At 52.5% G+C, this 16,157-nt stretch overlaps 1 protein-coding gene across 1 annotated transcript in view; it reads right to left on the bottom strand.

Annotated features, from left to right (window-relative positions):
- The window catches only part of SMCO4 (single-pass membrane protein with coiled-coil domains 4), a 67,021-nt gene extending 51,453 nt beyond the window's left edge, over window positions 1-15,568 (bottom strand). Inside the window, exons 1-3 of the mRNA XM_045482458.1 lie at window positions 15,345-15,568; window positions 13,235-13,298; window positions 12,894-13,104 (exon numbers count right to left, since the gene is read on the bottom strand). Coding sequence (XP_045338414.1) covers window positions 12,894-13,104; window positions 13,235-13,298; window positions 15,345-15,568 — 499 coding nt within the window. The remainder of the gene's footprint in view (window positions 1-12,893; window positions 13,105-13,234; window positions 13,299-15,344) is intronic.
- Between the last annotated feature and the right edge of the window lie 589 nt (window positions 15,569-16,157).

The raw sequence follows: 16,157 nt of genomic DNA, 5'->3' as shown, positions 1-16,157 counted from the left end.
CCAAATCCCCTGCCAGCTGTTCTTCCCTCCCCCATCAAAGTTCACCCCGAAAGTGAGTGCTGCGGGGGTCTGGCCAAGCAGGACGAAGGCCACACGGGAGCTCTATGGAAGTGCTGCACATGTCGGGCTCTCGGGGACAAAGAGCTCATGTTCTTGCTGTCCCCAGGGAGCTCCCACTGTGACCAGGGGGGATGGTGCAGGCAGGTCAGCCCAGGACCCCTGCATCCCAGGGGCAGGGGGAGGCAGGAAGGCCCCAAAGGAGGGGAGCCAAGAAGGCTCTCATTCCAACCATTTCATCCAACCCCCAGGTGGAAGATGAGACACCTGAGGCCCAAGGAAGCAAGCAAACGACGTCCCCAAGGCCATGGCTGTGAGACCGTCCAGTAGACGGAGCTGTCGGGGCTCTGGGCGAACTCACAGCACACTGCTGCTTGCTCAGAGCCCAGCAAAAGAGGTCAGGGCCGGCATCCAGTAGATCCTGCCCATCAACAAGTATTTACTTAGTACATGCTTGTGCTTGGGGCAAGTCAGCACAGAGATAAAGCCCCACCCCCACCCCCTGCCCCGAAACAGGACAAGGAAGCGGTTTCATGGGAACAGCTCTTCCGGCTCCCACTCAGGCAGGGCCTCCGCCTCTCGCAAGGCCAGACCCCAGACTTTCTGGGGGTGCTACTTGAGTCAAAAGTCCCCGCAGCGTCTGGCGGAGAAGGCCGCAGGATTTAAAAGGCACCTCCTCCCAGGAAGTGCTTTTGATGTGCTGGGGATAGCACCCCCAGAAATAACTCTGCAGGAGGAATTACAATCTCACAAAACACCTTTTAATGTTCATTTTCTAGCCAGGAAGAGACTTCGCAACTTTCATTTTGTACAGGTGTATGTTTTGTTTGGCGAGGGAGGGGGAGGGGGGGTGATGGGGGAAATGAGCGAGTGGTGCCCAAAGGCAACTCCTGAAATCCTACAGAAGAGTGGCTGCTCCTGGCCCTGGGGAGTTCGATCACCATCTCTGCTCACACAGAATTATCTTCTGAAGTGGTGGTTCCCCAGAGGGAAGGCAGTGCCCCCCGGCCTCCCAGGTGACCTCCCTGTGGGCTGCTTGGGGCACAACCCCCGGCAGGTGGAGGCAGGGAAGAGGGCCCACTTCTCGGGGGCCCCTCATCACATACAGGCCAGGCCCTTTCCTTGCGAGGCCCAAAGAGGAAATTAAATATCAGCTAGATAAGGAGATTTCCCTTCGGCTCTGACGCCAAGAATCTGATGTAGGATTCCTCCAGCAGCCCCACGAACCAAAAACCAGCACAGGCCTAGGGCCATCAGGCCAGGCGTGTTGAAGACAAGCCACCGCCTGGAGTTCCTTTTCTATGATGTCCAGATGGCAGGCCTAAGTGTTTTTATGGCAAATAAGAAGAACAATGGGTAAAACTTTGTGGGCCAGTTACAGAGCAGGCAGCAGCCAGGGCCCCAGGCCCCTGGGCTAGGACCTTAGGATGGCTCATCTGTCTCTCCACAGGTACTTTTGGGCATGCCTCCCTGCCCTGTATTTTCAAGGCCAAATGCGGCCTCCTGCCCAAGGGAGCTGACTCGACTCTTTTCACAGCGTGGTGACTTTATCCACGGAAGGATCCACGGAGCTGAACACACTGAGCTCACACACTGACCTCAGCATTTTCTAAATCTGCCAGGGTGATAAACACCTTAACGCAGGCCTAGCGTTCACCAGGCAGGCCCCAGGCTAGCGGAGAATAAGCAGCTCCCAGCAGGGCTGACACACACACAGGGCCGGCCACCCCCAGCCTTGTCTGCCTATTTTCTCTTCCATGTGCTTGTGGTTTAAGTGTGGGGAGGTGGGTGGGTCAAAGACATCTAGAAGGACCAAGGACAGCCTGAAAAGGGCAGTGGATCAAGGGCCAACAGAGCCCTGACACTTAAAAAAGAAACCGCAGAGAAAACAGTTGCCACAGAATATCTGGGTGGGTTCACACATCCTGCAATGGCCATGTGAATCTGGAACACTCCCTAAGTTAGCTGGTCCATGTCAGTCCTGCTTCAGCTCATGCTCCAACCACAACCGTGGCTCCCATCTCAAGAGAGCAAAAGGCCAAAGTCCTCGCGAAGACAGGCAAAGAGCTGCAAGGAGATCCTGGATGCCCCTACATACCCCTCGGCCCTCACGTTCTCCTGTCTCACACACGCGCGCACACAGGACTGAGGCACTCAGGCCACACTGTCCCCGCACCATCCCGCACGGTCCGGGCAGGTGCACGTACCCACCTCAAGGCCTCTGCTGCCCCTCCACACCGCAGCTCTGCGCCCCCCCCCCCCCCCCCCCGCCCCACTCCTCTTCCACACGGAAGCTCAAACACCACCTTCTCAGCAGGGCCTGCCTGATCGACACCTCACCACCAGACCCCTGTCCCTGGCACACCTCCTGCTTTTTCAGCGGTGATCGCCACCTCACCTATTGCTCTGGGTTAAACAGTGTCCCCTCCGCCCGCCAAATCCATATCCACCTGGAACCACAGAACATGACTGCATTTGGAAATGGGTCTTTGCAGAAGTAATCATTTCAGATGACGACACACTGGAGTGCAGGCGGCCCAATGCAATGACTAGTGTTCTTCAGAAAACCTGAGACGGCCACATGGGGGCAGAAGCAGGGAGCAATGCTATGCTGCCATAAACTAACACCAAAGCCTGCCTGCAACCACCAGAACCTTGAATCCCCTCTCGGAGCCTCCAGAACCGTAAGAGAATGAATTACCGTTGTTTGAGCCATCCAGTTCGTGGGGCTTGGTCCCAGCAGCCCCAGGAAAGTCATACACAGACCGTGAATTGTAATCATTTCTTATCTGTCGCCCCTCACTAGAAAAGAACACGATTTTAGCTTCTTTTGTTCAGTGCAAAGTGCCCAGTACTCACAAGAGAGTCTGGCACTCAATAAGCACTCCTCAATAAATATTTGCTGAATGAATTCTGAGTCAATGAAGATAAGCTTAGAAGAGAGGCAGAGATGTTGTACCCATCCTACAGAGGGCAAAACTGAAAGGGCAAATGCTCTGACTTTGCTCAGAGACAGAAAAGCCAGGACCAGAATTGAACTGGGACCTTGTTTGCTCATTTGACAAATGATACTGAGCTCCTCCAGTGCTCGGTGTCACAATAGCCCTCAGGATAGCTGTCACACGCAGTGATCACTAACCGCACATGTGGAGGGGCGGGAAGGGTGGGCCCTGGGCTCGCTGTCCCTCAACGAGGGATATGACCCTGAACAAGGTGGCTTACCCCTGGGTTTCAGTGTCCTCACCTAAAATTGAAGGGTGCATTTGGGGCACCTGGGTGGCTTAGTCGGTTGGGCATCTGACTCCGGCAGGTCATGATCTCGTGGTTCATGGGTTCGAGCCCCGCATCGGGCTCTATGCGGACAGCTCAGAGCCTGGAGCCTGCTTCGGATTCTGTGTCTCCCTCTCTCTCTGCCCCTCCCCCCACTCATGCTCTGTCTCTCCCTCTCTCCCCAAAATAAGTAAACATAACTGCAAGCATGCAGTCTGCCCAGGTCCCATCCCTGTCTCTGCCGGGCGGCTCTGTTCCTCCCAGGCCTACAGACAACAAACTCATACACTAAGCCTGGCTCCCGAGAGTGAAGTTTCCTTTTTCCCTCTGGACTTCTGAGGCCTCGCCTGCTTTGGTGGTCTTCGTACAGCCTTTTTCATACTCAACCTGCAGGTCTCAGACCTCCGGTCTGCATGAACCACCCATCCTCAAGCATATCGGGGATTTCAAATGAAGTTGCTGTCATACACAAATATGCATACGCATACACACACACACACACACACACACACACACACACACACAGACACGTGTGTGTGTGTGGACATCACTCTCTGAGGAGTGCAATTATAGGTGATCAGGGGTATGAAACCCGCACAGACACCAACTGGGGGCCAGCACCATTAGCAACGTAACCGGGTAGAAGGTAAAAGAATGAGCTTTGGAGCCAGGCGGATCTGAGTCTGAATCCCAGCCCTGCCTCACCTGGGGCTATACTTGACTTTCCCTCTCTGTACTTCAGTGAACTCATCTCACAAGGGGCTGGGGAGGAGCCTATGGCAGACCTATGAATGCAGTTCTCTATTCCCACACCTAGAAGCAGGCAGTATGTGGCAGTGTAGAGAAGAGGGGGAAGAGTCTCGACCCCACAGAGGAGGAGACCCGGACCCCATCTCCACTCTGAAATTACCAGCAGTGTGGCACGGGGAAGATGCTTTACCTCTCGGCCTCCACTCAGCCTCCTCCCAGACAAGTGGGAAAAGTTGGACTAAGGAGCCCCCAGCACTCAGTCTACCTTAAAAAAAAAAAAAAAAAAAAAAAAAAAAGGGGCGCCTGGGTGGCGCAGTCGGTGAAGCGTCCGACTTCAGCCAGGTCACGATCTCGCGGTCCGTGAGTTCGAGCCCCGCGTCAGGCTCTGGGCTGATGGCTCGGAGCCTGGAGCCTGTTTCCGATTCTGTGTCTCCCTCTCTCGCTGCCCCTCCCCCGTTCATGCTCTGTCTCTCTCTGTCCCAAAAATAAATAAACAATGAAAAAAAAAATTTAAAAAAAAAAAAAAGGTCTGTGCATGAGGGCTTTGGGGTTTCACAGCAGGAGGTCTGGTGTAAGGAGAGAAGTCACACTTGCTGTCCTGCCCCACCAAAATTTCCCCACCAAAACCCCCTGTCTTCCCCCTTTCTTTACTCCCACAACCCTAAGTGACCCCAATCTGGCTCTAGTCACTACTGATCTCCTGACCCCCCCTTTACAACCGCTACACTAGTTGCATTTTTATATTTAGCAAATGTAATATGCATTCATGCATTCATAAACATTTATTAAGGAAAGGGGACATATATCACAGTTTTTTTACTACCTATTAGGTAATGTGCTGAGAGCTTTACAAATATCACTCTCTGTATGCTCGCAACAACCCTGTGAGGCAGGTACTGATATTATCCCGGGTTTACAGATGAGCCAACTGAAGCCCAGGGAGGAAATACAACTTTGTTTAACTCACACAGCCATAAGTGGCTAAGCGGAGGCTGGCACCGAGCCTGGCTGACCGTAGAGCCTCTGCACCACCCTAGGCTGCCTCCTCCATCACTCCTCTCTGGCCCCCTCTGAATGGCGGGTAAAGAACACCGTCAGCCAGTAATCCAGAGCTTCCCAAAGCCCACCAGATGACTCGGCCTGCAGGGACTTGCCCAGTGAGTTCCTTCGTGGGGGTCTCTAGATGCCTCCTCTACCAGGTCAGGCCCCCTGAACATCTTCCAAGGAACCACGGCTTCTCCCCAAAGCACCCCGCTAAGAGGCAAACCATCGTGATAGTCCCACAAGGAGCCAGGACAGAGGGAGACCACCACATGCTGGAGGAAAAGACCCGCCGTGCACAGAATCTTGCTTCCCCACATTCATGGAGGCCATTCCAGAAACAAGAGCAGCTGATTTTCCGGCACACAATCTTTAAATGTTCTCCCAGGTCAGCTCTCCAGCCTCGAATCCCTGCCTCGGCAATGCAGACGCTGGTCTCAAGGTGCCACTTACACACGCTTGCCTCCTCCGGGAGAGGTTCGCGGAAATACTCTGGCAGGTTACACCGAAATGAAAGTGCTCTATGACAGAACCGAGCCTCTGGGGAAAGCAGAGAGAGTGCGCAACCTGAAGCGTCCGCTTCCAGGGCCACGTTGACACGCCTGTTGGCCGGACGCTCACACCAGAGTGTGAGCAGAGTGTCGGTCCTTGAGAGCGTGGCTCCCTCGCCCTCCCAGGTTCCGACGAACTTGGCCACTAAGATCCAAACACCACACGATGAGTCTCACCGCCTCACCAATAAGCAATGCAATGCCTACTAACACTACCCATTTCTTTCACCTGGAAGGAGGCCAGCGCATGGCGAAACGGGCCGCCTCCTACACTGCTGGTAATTTAGACCAGTCCAGCCCTCGAGAGCACGCTGCAACAGTTTAAACGTGTGGAACAGTTTAAACGTGTCCGACCGCTGACACAGCAATTCCGCTCCCAGAGAACCACATGTATGTGTGCATAACGACAGGTACGTATGAAGATACAGTAGCAAAACCAATGAGTTAGGTTCTATGAATAGTGGGCCGACTCGTAAATCAGGACATAGGCTGTGCTATAAAATATTTTGTAGATGCAAAAGAGACAAACTAAGAGAGAAGAGCCACACGCAGCAAAGGATCTAGAAAATACATTAGGTGAAGAGAGAAAGATATAGGGAAGAGGTAGGGTGGAATCAGTGTATGCTCACACAAGAAACAAAACTGCATGCATCTGTGTCTATGTGGGCTGACGGGCAGTTTCAGGATACACAACAAACTGCTAAGACTGGTGATTTGTGAGGACCTGGCGGAGAGGCGGTCTGTGGGGGAGGGGTACAAGGGCGTCCCAGATTCATGTGTCACTTCTACTATCTAAGAAAAAAGCAACTCAACTGACTAAAGGAGAACAACAGCCAAACAGGATTTTCCTTCTGGTGCACAACGGCCGCACCCATCTGAACAAGTTTGGGTGCCCTGCTGCAAGGTCTTCCCAAGACTGATGGAGGAAGTTCAAGTCCAATTTCTAAGCCAGGGAGGGCAGACTGGATTGGGAGCAACGGGGAAGAAGGGAAGGGTGGGAGACAAGGGAACATCTGTAAAAGTTCTGTGGAAGCTGCATCTCGGCTGAGCCTACCCCGAGCCTGCTGGGCTCTAAAACTCACTATCCTAACCCTTTCCTCCCTCTCACCCCCACAGGATGAGAAAAGAGAAAGCCAAAACTAAGGGACTATTCCCTCTTTCCCACAGCAGAGGAGAGGCCAGGATTGCTGCTAGGAGGAAGCGACCTGGCCAAACTCCGCCCTCCCCACAAAGTCACCTGTGCGCCAGGCTCCTGGGAGCGCAGGGAGGGCCGAGATGGCAACCCCAGACTCACTCCCTGGAGCCCCTCCACTTAGGCAAACAGCCCAAGCATCTTTCAACACTCGCTACTGAAATCCAAACTGAACCGGTATACAAATCAGCCGGTTCTGCCAACAAAACAGCAACAATGTGGAAAAAAGGAGAGATAAATCAATGGGAGCCCGGCTAAATATATATTTATTCTTTCTGCTTGCCAGCAGTAGCACTTCTGTAGATCCAAACATTTGATAAATATCTTTTTTGCTTCCCGGTAATAATTAAAACAAACACACACCCCAAACACACAGGCACAGCTAAACACGAAGCAAAACGAAAACCAACAAAGGGGCTTTGCTTCGGTCATAATGTTCAAGAAGCAGGTGTGACAGCTGCCATCCCCAGGCAAAAATGTTTTTCCATTAAACAAGTACCCTGTTAGTGCAGCAGACAAACTCATGGGCGCTCTAACTGTCCACAGCTAAGGCGGACACCAAAAGGTGCCCTCGGGGCAATGAAAAGTGGTTCCATCTTGGAGGGAAGGAGGTGACCATCAAGCAGAAAGTCAGGGAGCTGAATCTTCTGCAGGGACTCAAGGCAGAGACTTGACTTGTGATTGCAGGTGTCAGGAAGCAGCGGTCCAATAAAGGTAACCCTTGGCCTCCTTACGGTGAGGACAAAGCCCAAATAAAGCCCAAACCTGATCAACTGGCTTAGCCTAGCAAGAAGAAACTAAAGGGCATGGGTGTTATGCACTCTGGAAAACGGGAGCCCAAGCAAGTTTATCATAGAGGCTGGCATTAAATAAGGGAGAGTGCATGAGACCAGCATATTCCTGACATGGTGACACTGCATCCTCTGACAGGAACATGTGGACACCAGCCACCAGGACCAGCCATCTCCCCTTGCTCTGCCTCCGATTCACCGATTCACCGGAGTATGGCGTGGTTCCCTGCTGAGTCTGGACCCTTCAGGGGAGAGGTGGTCTCATCTCTCAGAGCTGGCCACCACTGTGAACTCACCCACCCTCCCTCCCATTCCCCGGCCAGCCCCTGCATGCTTGGTGACCACAAGTCACCCCTACCTAGAGGCAGACCAACTCCTGGGGAACAGCCAGAACGGAGGCCCTGGTGGGTCCACTGAGTCTACCAGGGAAGAGTGGGGCGCAGACTCCGCCCCAGGTAGGTTTCCTTCTCTGGGGGCCTTTTCCCTTTGATGCTTTTCACTTTGCTTGAATGCTCAAACCAGCACTTCCCTGAATGGTATCAGTGTCAGAGGAACCTGAATTCCATCCTCTGAGATGCTCCCGGAAAGGCAGAAATGATTAAGGCTAGATGATGGGCAGAGAGGGGAAGGCGCTTTCAGGTTTCAGTCGGGCACCTTTCTCTGGCTGTCAAAAGAGACCAAAGGGGCAATTTTGGTTTCTGCAGAGGCTGCTTTCAGTCTACCAAGGGTCAGTGTCTCCAATGCCCAGCATGTGGACCAGAGCTCCAACGGGGAAGGGTGAGGAGAGATAAGAATGGCTAGGATTTGGTTCCTCTTTGTCTCAGTGTCCATACCCAAAGGGACAAAGCGCTATCATCCCGACATGTCCCTGTTCAATATCACCACCGCCACTGTCCTCATGTCTCCAGTTCATGCCCCATCACGAACTCTGATGGACTCATCAATCCAGGAACTCTGATGGACTCATTTCTCCAGTCCCAACTTCACGCCCCACCTGACCCGCTCTCCCTACATGAGAACCCCCAGCCTATAGGACACAGTCCGACCCTGTCAGAGATGGCGAGGCCTCTGCCTGCACAGGTCCTGGAGTCACACAGGTCACCGAAGACCCGGGCTAACCCTTGGCTGGCTACGTGGACGCACATGTGTTCCTGGGCCCATCTCCTCATCTGTGCGTTGAGGACAGCACAATCGACCCCCCAGAGCTGCCGTGAGGATTAAATCCAAGTTACAGACAGCCTCACTCTTCAAGAACCATGACGATGTTGACTCGACCTGTTTCCCAGCCAGCTCAGGAGTCTGTGTTTCGCCACCTCTATCATAATAAACGACTACCCACGAACTCAGGGGCAAAGGAGGCACATTAGAGATCTAGAAATGAATGGTCATCAACAACCAAATGTGAAAGAAATCAAAATTAACTATCAAAATAATGCCAGAGGAGGGAAGGAACGGGAAGAGAAGGAAAATATTACTTTGGGGAGGAAATGTTTTTAAAATATATAGCTCTATGATTTTTTGGACTTCATCCGTTTCAAAGATTAGGAAGATTACATTTCAAAAGCTCACAAAGGAGACACTTCTATTTAAAAAAAAAAAAACTCTTTCTTAATTAATATCTTCAGAGAACTAAAAAGTGCTTTTATAGGCGGACTGAATCTTAATAAAATTCTCAGAAAAAGTCTGGCATCAGTCACAACAAACACCCTCTTGGAATTTAATTTCCTTTTCAGCATACAACTTACTATGGAAACTCATTTATGATGCCACCACAACCGGTCAAAATCTGCCTGGAGCACAAAAATTTCAAAGCCCCACAAGAGAGCCTTATAGGACGAGATGGAAACTGGCCCCATACTTAGCCAAATCCTACACCTAACAGAGATTCCCCCACACCAACTTTCCATCTTGTACGGTCAGATTCGCGTCTCCCGTCTCCTGCCCAGCCCTTACCCGCCCTGGCCCCACCTTACACTATACCTCTTCCACTGCCTCCTTCCAGCTAGAAACCTCCCCAAACTCAGGATCATTTCCCTGTCCAATAAAATGAATAAAAAGGAGACAGGGCACAAAACTGGCAAAGGGAAACTAGCCTCATCCATCTTCAACCTTCTATCAAAGACTGTCCTCTCTGGCTTCTGGTTTTGTTCTCCCTTTTAGATGATGGCAGGGCCTGGAATATTCACTGTGTGCACTGGGCGTTGGGGTGGGAAGGCAAAAGCTGGAAGAATTATTCATAAGTACAAAAATGTACCATAAAAGCCTTTTTCCCTTGAGGACAATTCCTACTGGAAGATTTAATCAATCCCATTATCCCAAGTGCCTGTAAGCAAGGGGAGGGAAAAGGGTGAATGCCAACCTTTACTGAGCAACCCCCCCAATATATCTCATTTAATGTAACGCAGTGATCCTGATTTTACATATGAGGAGACCAGGCTCAGAGGGGTCAGGGGATGGGCTCAGGAGGCACACCCAGGCCTGCCACATACATACCAAGACTCACGGCCTCAAGCTTCTAGTGTCCCCAAGTGCTTATGTTAAAATACTGTCCTGGGCTGGAGGCTACTTTACAGTTCACACATTGCTTTTCACATACATTATCTCATTTAATATCACAACCCTGTAGGACAGCTAAGAATTCCTTCTCCACTATTACAAAAAGGCTATTTGGTTTCAAAGATCATAGTGCAAACCGGCTACAACACTTACAGAGTTATGCTCTTCCTGAGGTTTGTTTCTCACCTCCCAGTGTCTGATAAATGGTAGTGACTCAAATAGTTACTATTATTAGCATCATAATTTTCATTAATTTAATAGCATACACACAGACAGGCACACACACACGTATATATACACACTACAGATATTTTAAAACTCCAATCTAATTAGTTAAGCCTTTACTTGTTGGAGAAGATATAATTTTACCACTTCAAGCTCAGAGATAACCACTAACTGCAGCTTCCAAGAAACTGACAAAAAAAGGATTACTGAAAATGATGTGGTCAAACCCGATATGGATTTTGAAAGCTAATGGAAGAGAAGGACAAGGAGCATTCGGTTATGATAAAATACCAAAAAAAAAAAAAAAAAAAATCTTCCTCTCCTTCCAGCATCATGGCTTAATCATTAATGTGCTGTTTGGCCCAGCATCCAAACAAGATAGCCAGCAGGTGACCTAGAAGTTCTAGTGAGAGGTTGCCCAGGGGGTTCTGGGGGATAAGGATGGAGTGGACACATTATTATTTCAGGTTATTTTTAATGTGCTGTAGCTAATGAACCGTGTGCCTATGAATTACACTCACTTGAAAAGAAATCTGGGAATTTCAGAAATGCCAGACATAACAGGCATCAGCTGACGACTTCTCAAGCCACAGTGAAAAAGCTGACAGAAGTCTGGTGATACATGGATCCCAGTGTCAGACAGAAGGAGATCTTTAGTACTATGGCCCTAAGAGTTGCTGGGGATCTCATCCTGGGGATGTTCTTCGAATAAGGCTCCAGCAAAACCAGCCAAACCGAGCATCCACTCCAGGCTTGGAGGTTAAAACCAAAGAAAAAATTCAGGTCCGCAGGTAAGATATACATGATTTTTTTTTTTTTTTAAAGAAAAGTTAGCAACTTTCTAGTAAAGACCTCTGGCCAGCCATGTACACGAATTGCCTGCATGACAACAGTATTCACACTAGACATCTCGTACCAATTATTTTGATTTTATTCTCTTTTGCTTTTTGCAATCTTCCTTGCATCTTATCTGTCGTAAGTCCATCCGAATTTCTTTGTAATAGGCTGAGGCTGACTTTGTGTGACTGATCTAGTCTCACAAGGAGAAACGTTTCAGTCTCTCTTCTGACTCCATCAGATCGTCTAGCTCTGTCTTTATACCCCATTTCAGAGAAAAGGAAACTGAGGCCCAGAGAGGACTCATCAAAGATCATACTCCTTGCTAATATACCCTAGGACTAGAGCTAGGGCTCAAAAGGCCCACAGTGTGGGTCTCCAGCTCTATCAGTCGCAAATGACCTAGCACACTTGTGTCCTGAATACAAAGTTTATTCGAAAAAAGAAAAAAAGGCCAACATGAGTCATGGCTGTTGCCAAGGGGCACCACACAGGTTGTTCTAATAAAGCATCCCACATCTCCAGAACCACTTGTTTCTGAAATAACGAGCCTCAGCCAGAGAATAAAGGGACACTTCATATTTCCTTTCAGGATATCCAGGACCGTCTGAGTAGATGTGCTGCTGGGCTTTGAGGACCTGCTAGCCCAAGCCAGGGAAGCCCTGACGCGTCCTCCAGAGAGGGAATGGGGTGGGTGGATGTGGGAGGAGATCAGACAGCTCTCTGCGACAGTTAGGATTTCATACCGTCCTGTCCTGCTCACCTTGGAAGCCCTAAATACCTCATCCACTCAGGGATCCCTCCTCAACTTCCCCAGGACAGAAGCATTGCAGTCGGGGAGGTGAACCTGACAAATGGGGAGGGGCGGTACCTGACCCGCGCAGTGGAGGAAGCGACGATCAGCTCCCTCCCGCAGTCCTTACAGGAACTCCCCCATCCGGTCTTCAGACGCCAAGGGGGATGTCCCCAACTCTCTGAGCCTGACCCCTCTCTCAGGGTCTGCCCCAAGGGAGGTAGAGGGTAGGCAAAGACCACCCCGCACCGACTCGCCTCCGGTCCCTAGTGCTCACCGCCGCCCCCCCCCCCCCCCCCCACGTAGGGCCTCCCTCGCTCCCTCCTCACCCGCAGGGCTCCCGGCCGGACACTTGCCCACTGCAGCGGGAGACCCAGAACGCACCCCCTTTCTCCCGGCCCTCCGAGGATCTGCATCTCCCGCCTTCCCAAACGGGGCCCTCCCGGCTGCCCTGCGTCCAGCCCGGGACCCCCTCTCACCGCGTCCCTGCGCCCCCCGGGGTCCGCTCCGTAACCGCACTTCCCGCCCGGCCCACGCGGGCAAGCGGTCCGCCCCAACTTTTCCGGCCCCGTTCCCGCCGCGGCGGGGATTCCCGTCCGGAGCGGCGACTGGCGGGCGGGCTCGCGTCCCCTGTGCCCCCGCCCGCCCCGCCGGCACGAGTTGCGCTCGGGACCGGCTCCGCGCCCGGGCCGCGGCCGGCAGCCCGGCGCGGAGGCGGAGCCGGCGTGGCGGGAACCGCGCTGTCCCGGCGCCGGCACCCCCTCCTGGTGCCCGGTGCCCGATCCCCGCGCCCGCCCGCCCGCCGCGCCGCCGCACCTCTCCCTGCCCACCTGCCCGCGGGCGCCGGCGCCGCTCACCTCCTCCAGTGCCGCCGCCACCGCCGCCGCCGCCGCCACTGCCGGGAATACGTGGCAGTGGCCGCCGTCGCTCGCGCTCCCCGCCTCGCCTCGCCTCTCCTCTCGGCGCCCGCGCGGGCGGCTCCGGCGCGCCGGACCACAGCGCCAGGCGCCCTCTGCCGCCGGGAAGCCGAATCCTCTCGCCCTAACCCTAACTCGCCGGCCGCCCCCGCCCGGACCTCGGCCTCAGCCCACCGCCTTCGCCCCGGGCCCCGCCCTCGGCCCGGTCGGGCCCCAACGCTTGTTTCCGAGCCCATTAGGCAGGGTCGCCTTACCGGTCCCGCGTGCCGGGCCCGGGCCGCCGCCGCCTCCGGGGAGCCTGCCCTCACCACCCAGCCGCTGGGCACCGCCGGTACAGGTCATCCCCGGGCTGACACATTTCCTGCTTCTCTGAAAGCGTCGCCACGAGGTCGTACAATCGAAGAAAGGGCGGAGGGCAGGGGAGCAAAACACCAGGTCTCTGGTGTTCAACGTTCTCTCTCCGAGGGCGCCCTGCCTGGAATACCGAAGTGCGCAATAAATACTTGTTGAGGGAGCGAAAGAGTGAGTGAATGAGTAGAGATTTGAGCAGCTCTCCACAGTAGGCTTTTAAACCTGAAGCGGACAGATATCTTGACCTGGATTTGTTTTTGTAAATTACACAGACACGTGCGCAGCTTTGCATGAATAAATGGGCTGCACAATTTCCACCTCAGACCAGCACCAAAGCCATGCAAAGCCCACAGCTAAATATTATTCAGGGCTTTTAGTCAGATAGACTTAGGTTTTAGATCTACCACTTAAAAGCTAGGAAATCTCTGGAAAGCTAGTCTCCCTGGGCGCAGTTACCTCATCTATAAATTAAGAATAATAAAATCTATGTCAAATGGGTTGTTGTGAGATTAGATGAGATCATGCATTGTATGTAAAGGGCTTTGCACAGCTGCCCCCCTACGCCCCACGTATGCTGTCCTATCTAAATGGTAGCCATTTTTAGTATTGTTACTGATCTAGTAGGTAGTAAAGACTATAGGCGAAACGTAAAAAAAATGGCTACCTTTCGCCGCAGGACAGCCTTGGTTCAACATTAGTTCTGTGTCCCTGCGGTATTAGGAGCAAGGCCTCTCCAGTCCCTCCTCTCCTCACCAGCAAGAATGAGCTGGTCTCGATTTTGTCAAGAGATGTAGAGCTGGCTCTCCTACAAGGTTTCCAAGCAGGGTTTCCCTGGCCAATCTCTTCACGAACAGTATTTATTGTATTGCAGAGGCAGAGAACAGTTTGAGGGCCGCTGCAATCTCCTACCTCTTCCTGGTTTCTTTTTGCCCCTCTCTCAACACCTTGAGGCTTTCGCTTCTGACTGTGTGCTTCCTGCTCCGCACATAAAGCAGCAGTGAGGAAAGTGTCCCAGCAGCAGTGAGGAAAGTGTTCCGGCAGCAGATGGGGTGGGGGGCTGGAGCTCAGGCCCATCCACCTTGGGCTTTCTGCACCTCAGCCCCCCGCAGGGGAAAACCGTAGAGAGTAACACTTCTCGGTGGCACTGAGAAAGAATTGGTGACCCAATCTGGGAGTGAAGTCCCTGAAACACACAGGTGTTTAATAAATGGCAACTACTGACTCATTCATTCCACAAGCATTTAGGGAGCATCTACTGAGTGGTATAGGTGCTGGAAGGGCGAGGAAAATAAACATGGGTGAGGTGAGATCCCTGCCTCTGGAGGCGTTTGGGGTCTAGTCGATGAGACAGGCGTGGGTACACACCCCCACACATACTGGGGCAGAGGGTCTGGTGGGGATAGGTAGGCCGTTAAATATGAAATCCGCAAGCCTCAAGTTCCAAACTGGGGCAACAGTATTACCGTGTGGATTGCTTTAATTCATTATAATTGTAAATGCCATTTTCCTCTAAATATTATGTACATAACTTCCCAAGGCCACTGCTAAAAATTAATGAATAATTTTATGAGGCAAGCAGAGCCATTTGATGTAGGATTCGGTCCCTTAATAAGGTGACTCCGAATGCTCCCTTCTACTAGTCATAACATCTCTATTGTGTCTTTGTGAAAGCACCACAACGTAGAAGTCAAAGCTCCGTATCTCGCAATGCACGTCGAAGAAGGAAAAGCTCACACCGTGTTGCACTAGTGACCTCTAAGGAATGCCACCTTGGTATCTATGCCCTTGCTGCAGCCCTCTCCCACACAGACCCCGGGCGAGGTTATGTGACGCGCGGTGGCCACTGGGACATACGCGAACGTGGCAAGAGCATGGCAGATTGATGAGCACTCACGCCTTGTTCCTCGCTCTCTCGGAATGCTGTGAAGACAGAGAATACAGTGAGGGTAGGTTTGTGGGCGACACACCCCGCTGGGGTCCCCGTGGGACGCGGTGAAGAGGACAAGGACTCACACTCGGGATAAACCAGGAAACGCTGCCTTGTGCGTCAGCGATGCGCCATGTCGTGCCGGGCTGTGCCAGGGATATAAATGCTGGAAGCAGTGAAGCAGGAGAACGGTGACAATCGCAGAAGTACGGACCCTCCACGCCGAGGCTGGGTTCATGGCCTGGCTGCAGCTGCCAGGAGCAGCGGTCGGCGGCCTATGTCCATGAACCCGCCCCCTCGGCCCGTCCATGCCGTGGCTGCCGTGTAGTCTCTACCACAGGGGTCTCAGGCTCCCCTGCAGAGGGCAGCAGGCCTGTGGAGAGGTTTTTGCCATCCAGGGGCAAAACGAGAGTAGCGAAAGCAATGCGAAGCTAAATGTTGTCCTTGCCCCTATCAGTGAATATTAGATTTGTGATAGTTTGGGGGTGTTGATTTGGGGTCATTTTTTGGCAAAATAAAAAGCTGGCAACCTCCGTCTCCCCCCAGCCGTTTCGGTAACGGTGCCGGTCCGTGCAACCTGAAAACCCCAGAGATGATCACTTTATCATCTCAGACACCCGGGCAATCCCTAAGGTCTCAGCAGACTCAGTAGACTGTCGCTTCATCTACCACAGTTGTTGCTATTGTTCTAGTCACGTGCACCCAGCCTCTGTTTCCCTTTCTGCCTCACGTCTACTTGGCAGTCATATAGCTTCACAGGTCAGAATGTGGGACGAGGCCTCGCTCCCAGGACTGCATCTGTGACCAGGGTTCTGGAGGTGTCCGGCTGGGAAGAAAGCCCTGGGTTTGAGGTCTGGTCAGTGACCAAGTATGTGTGTGTTTGTGTGTGTCCTTACACT

Source organism: Leopardus geoffroyi, chromosome D1 (genome assembly GCF_018350155.1).
Source record: "Leopardus geoffroyi isolate Oge1 chromosome D1, O.geoffroyi_Oge1_pat1.0, whole genome shotgun sequence".
NCBI classification, from domain to species: domain Eukaryota; kingdom Metazoa; phylum Chordata; class Mammalia; order Carnivora; family Felidae; genus Leopardus; species Leopardus geoffroyi.
Note: the sequence above shows the minus strand (reverse complement) of the source record. Positions and strands in the feature narration are given on the sequence as shown.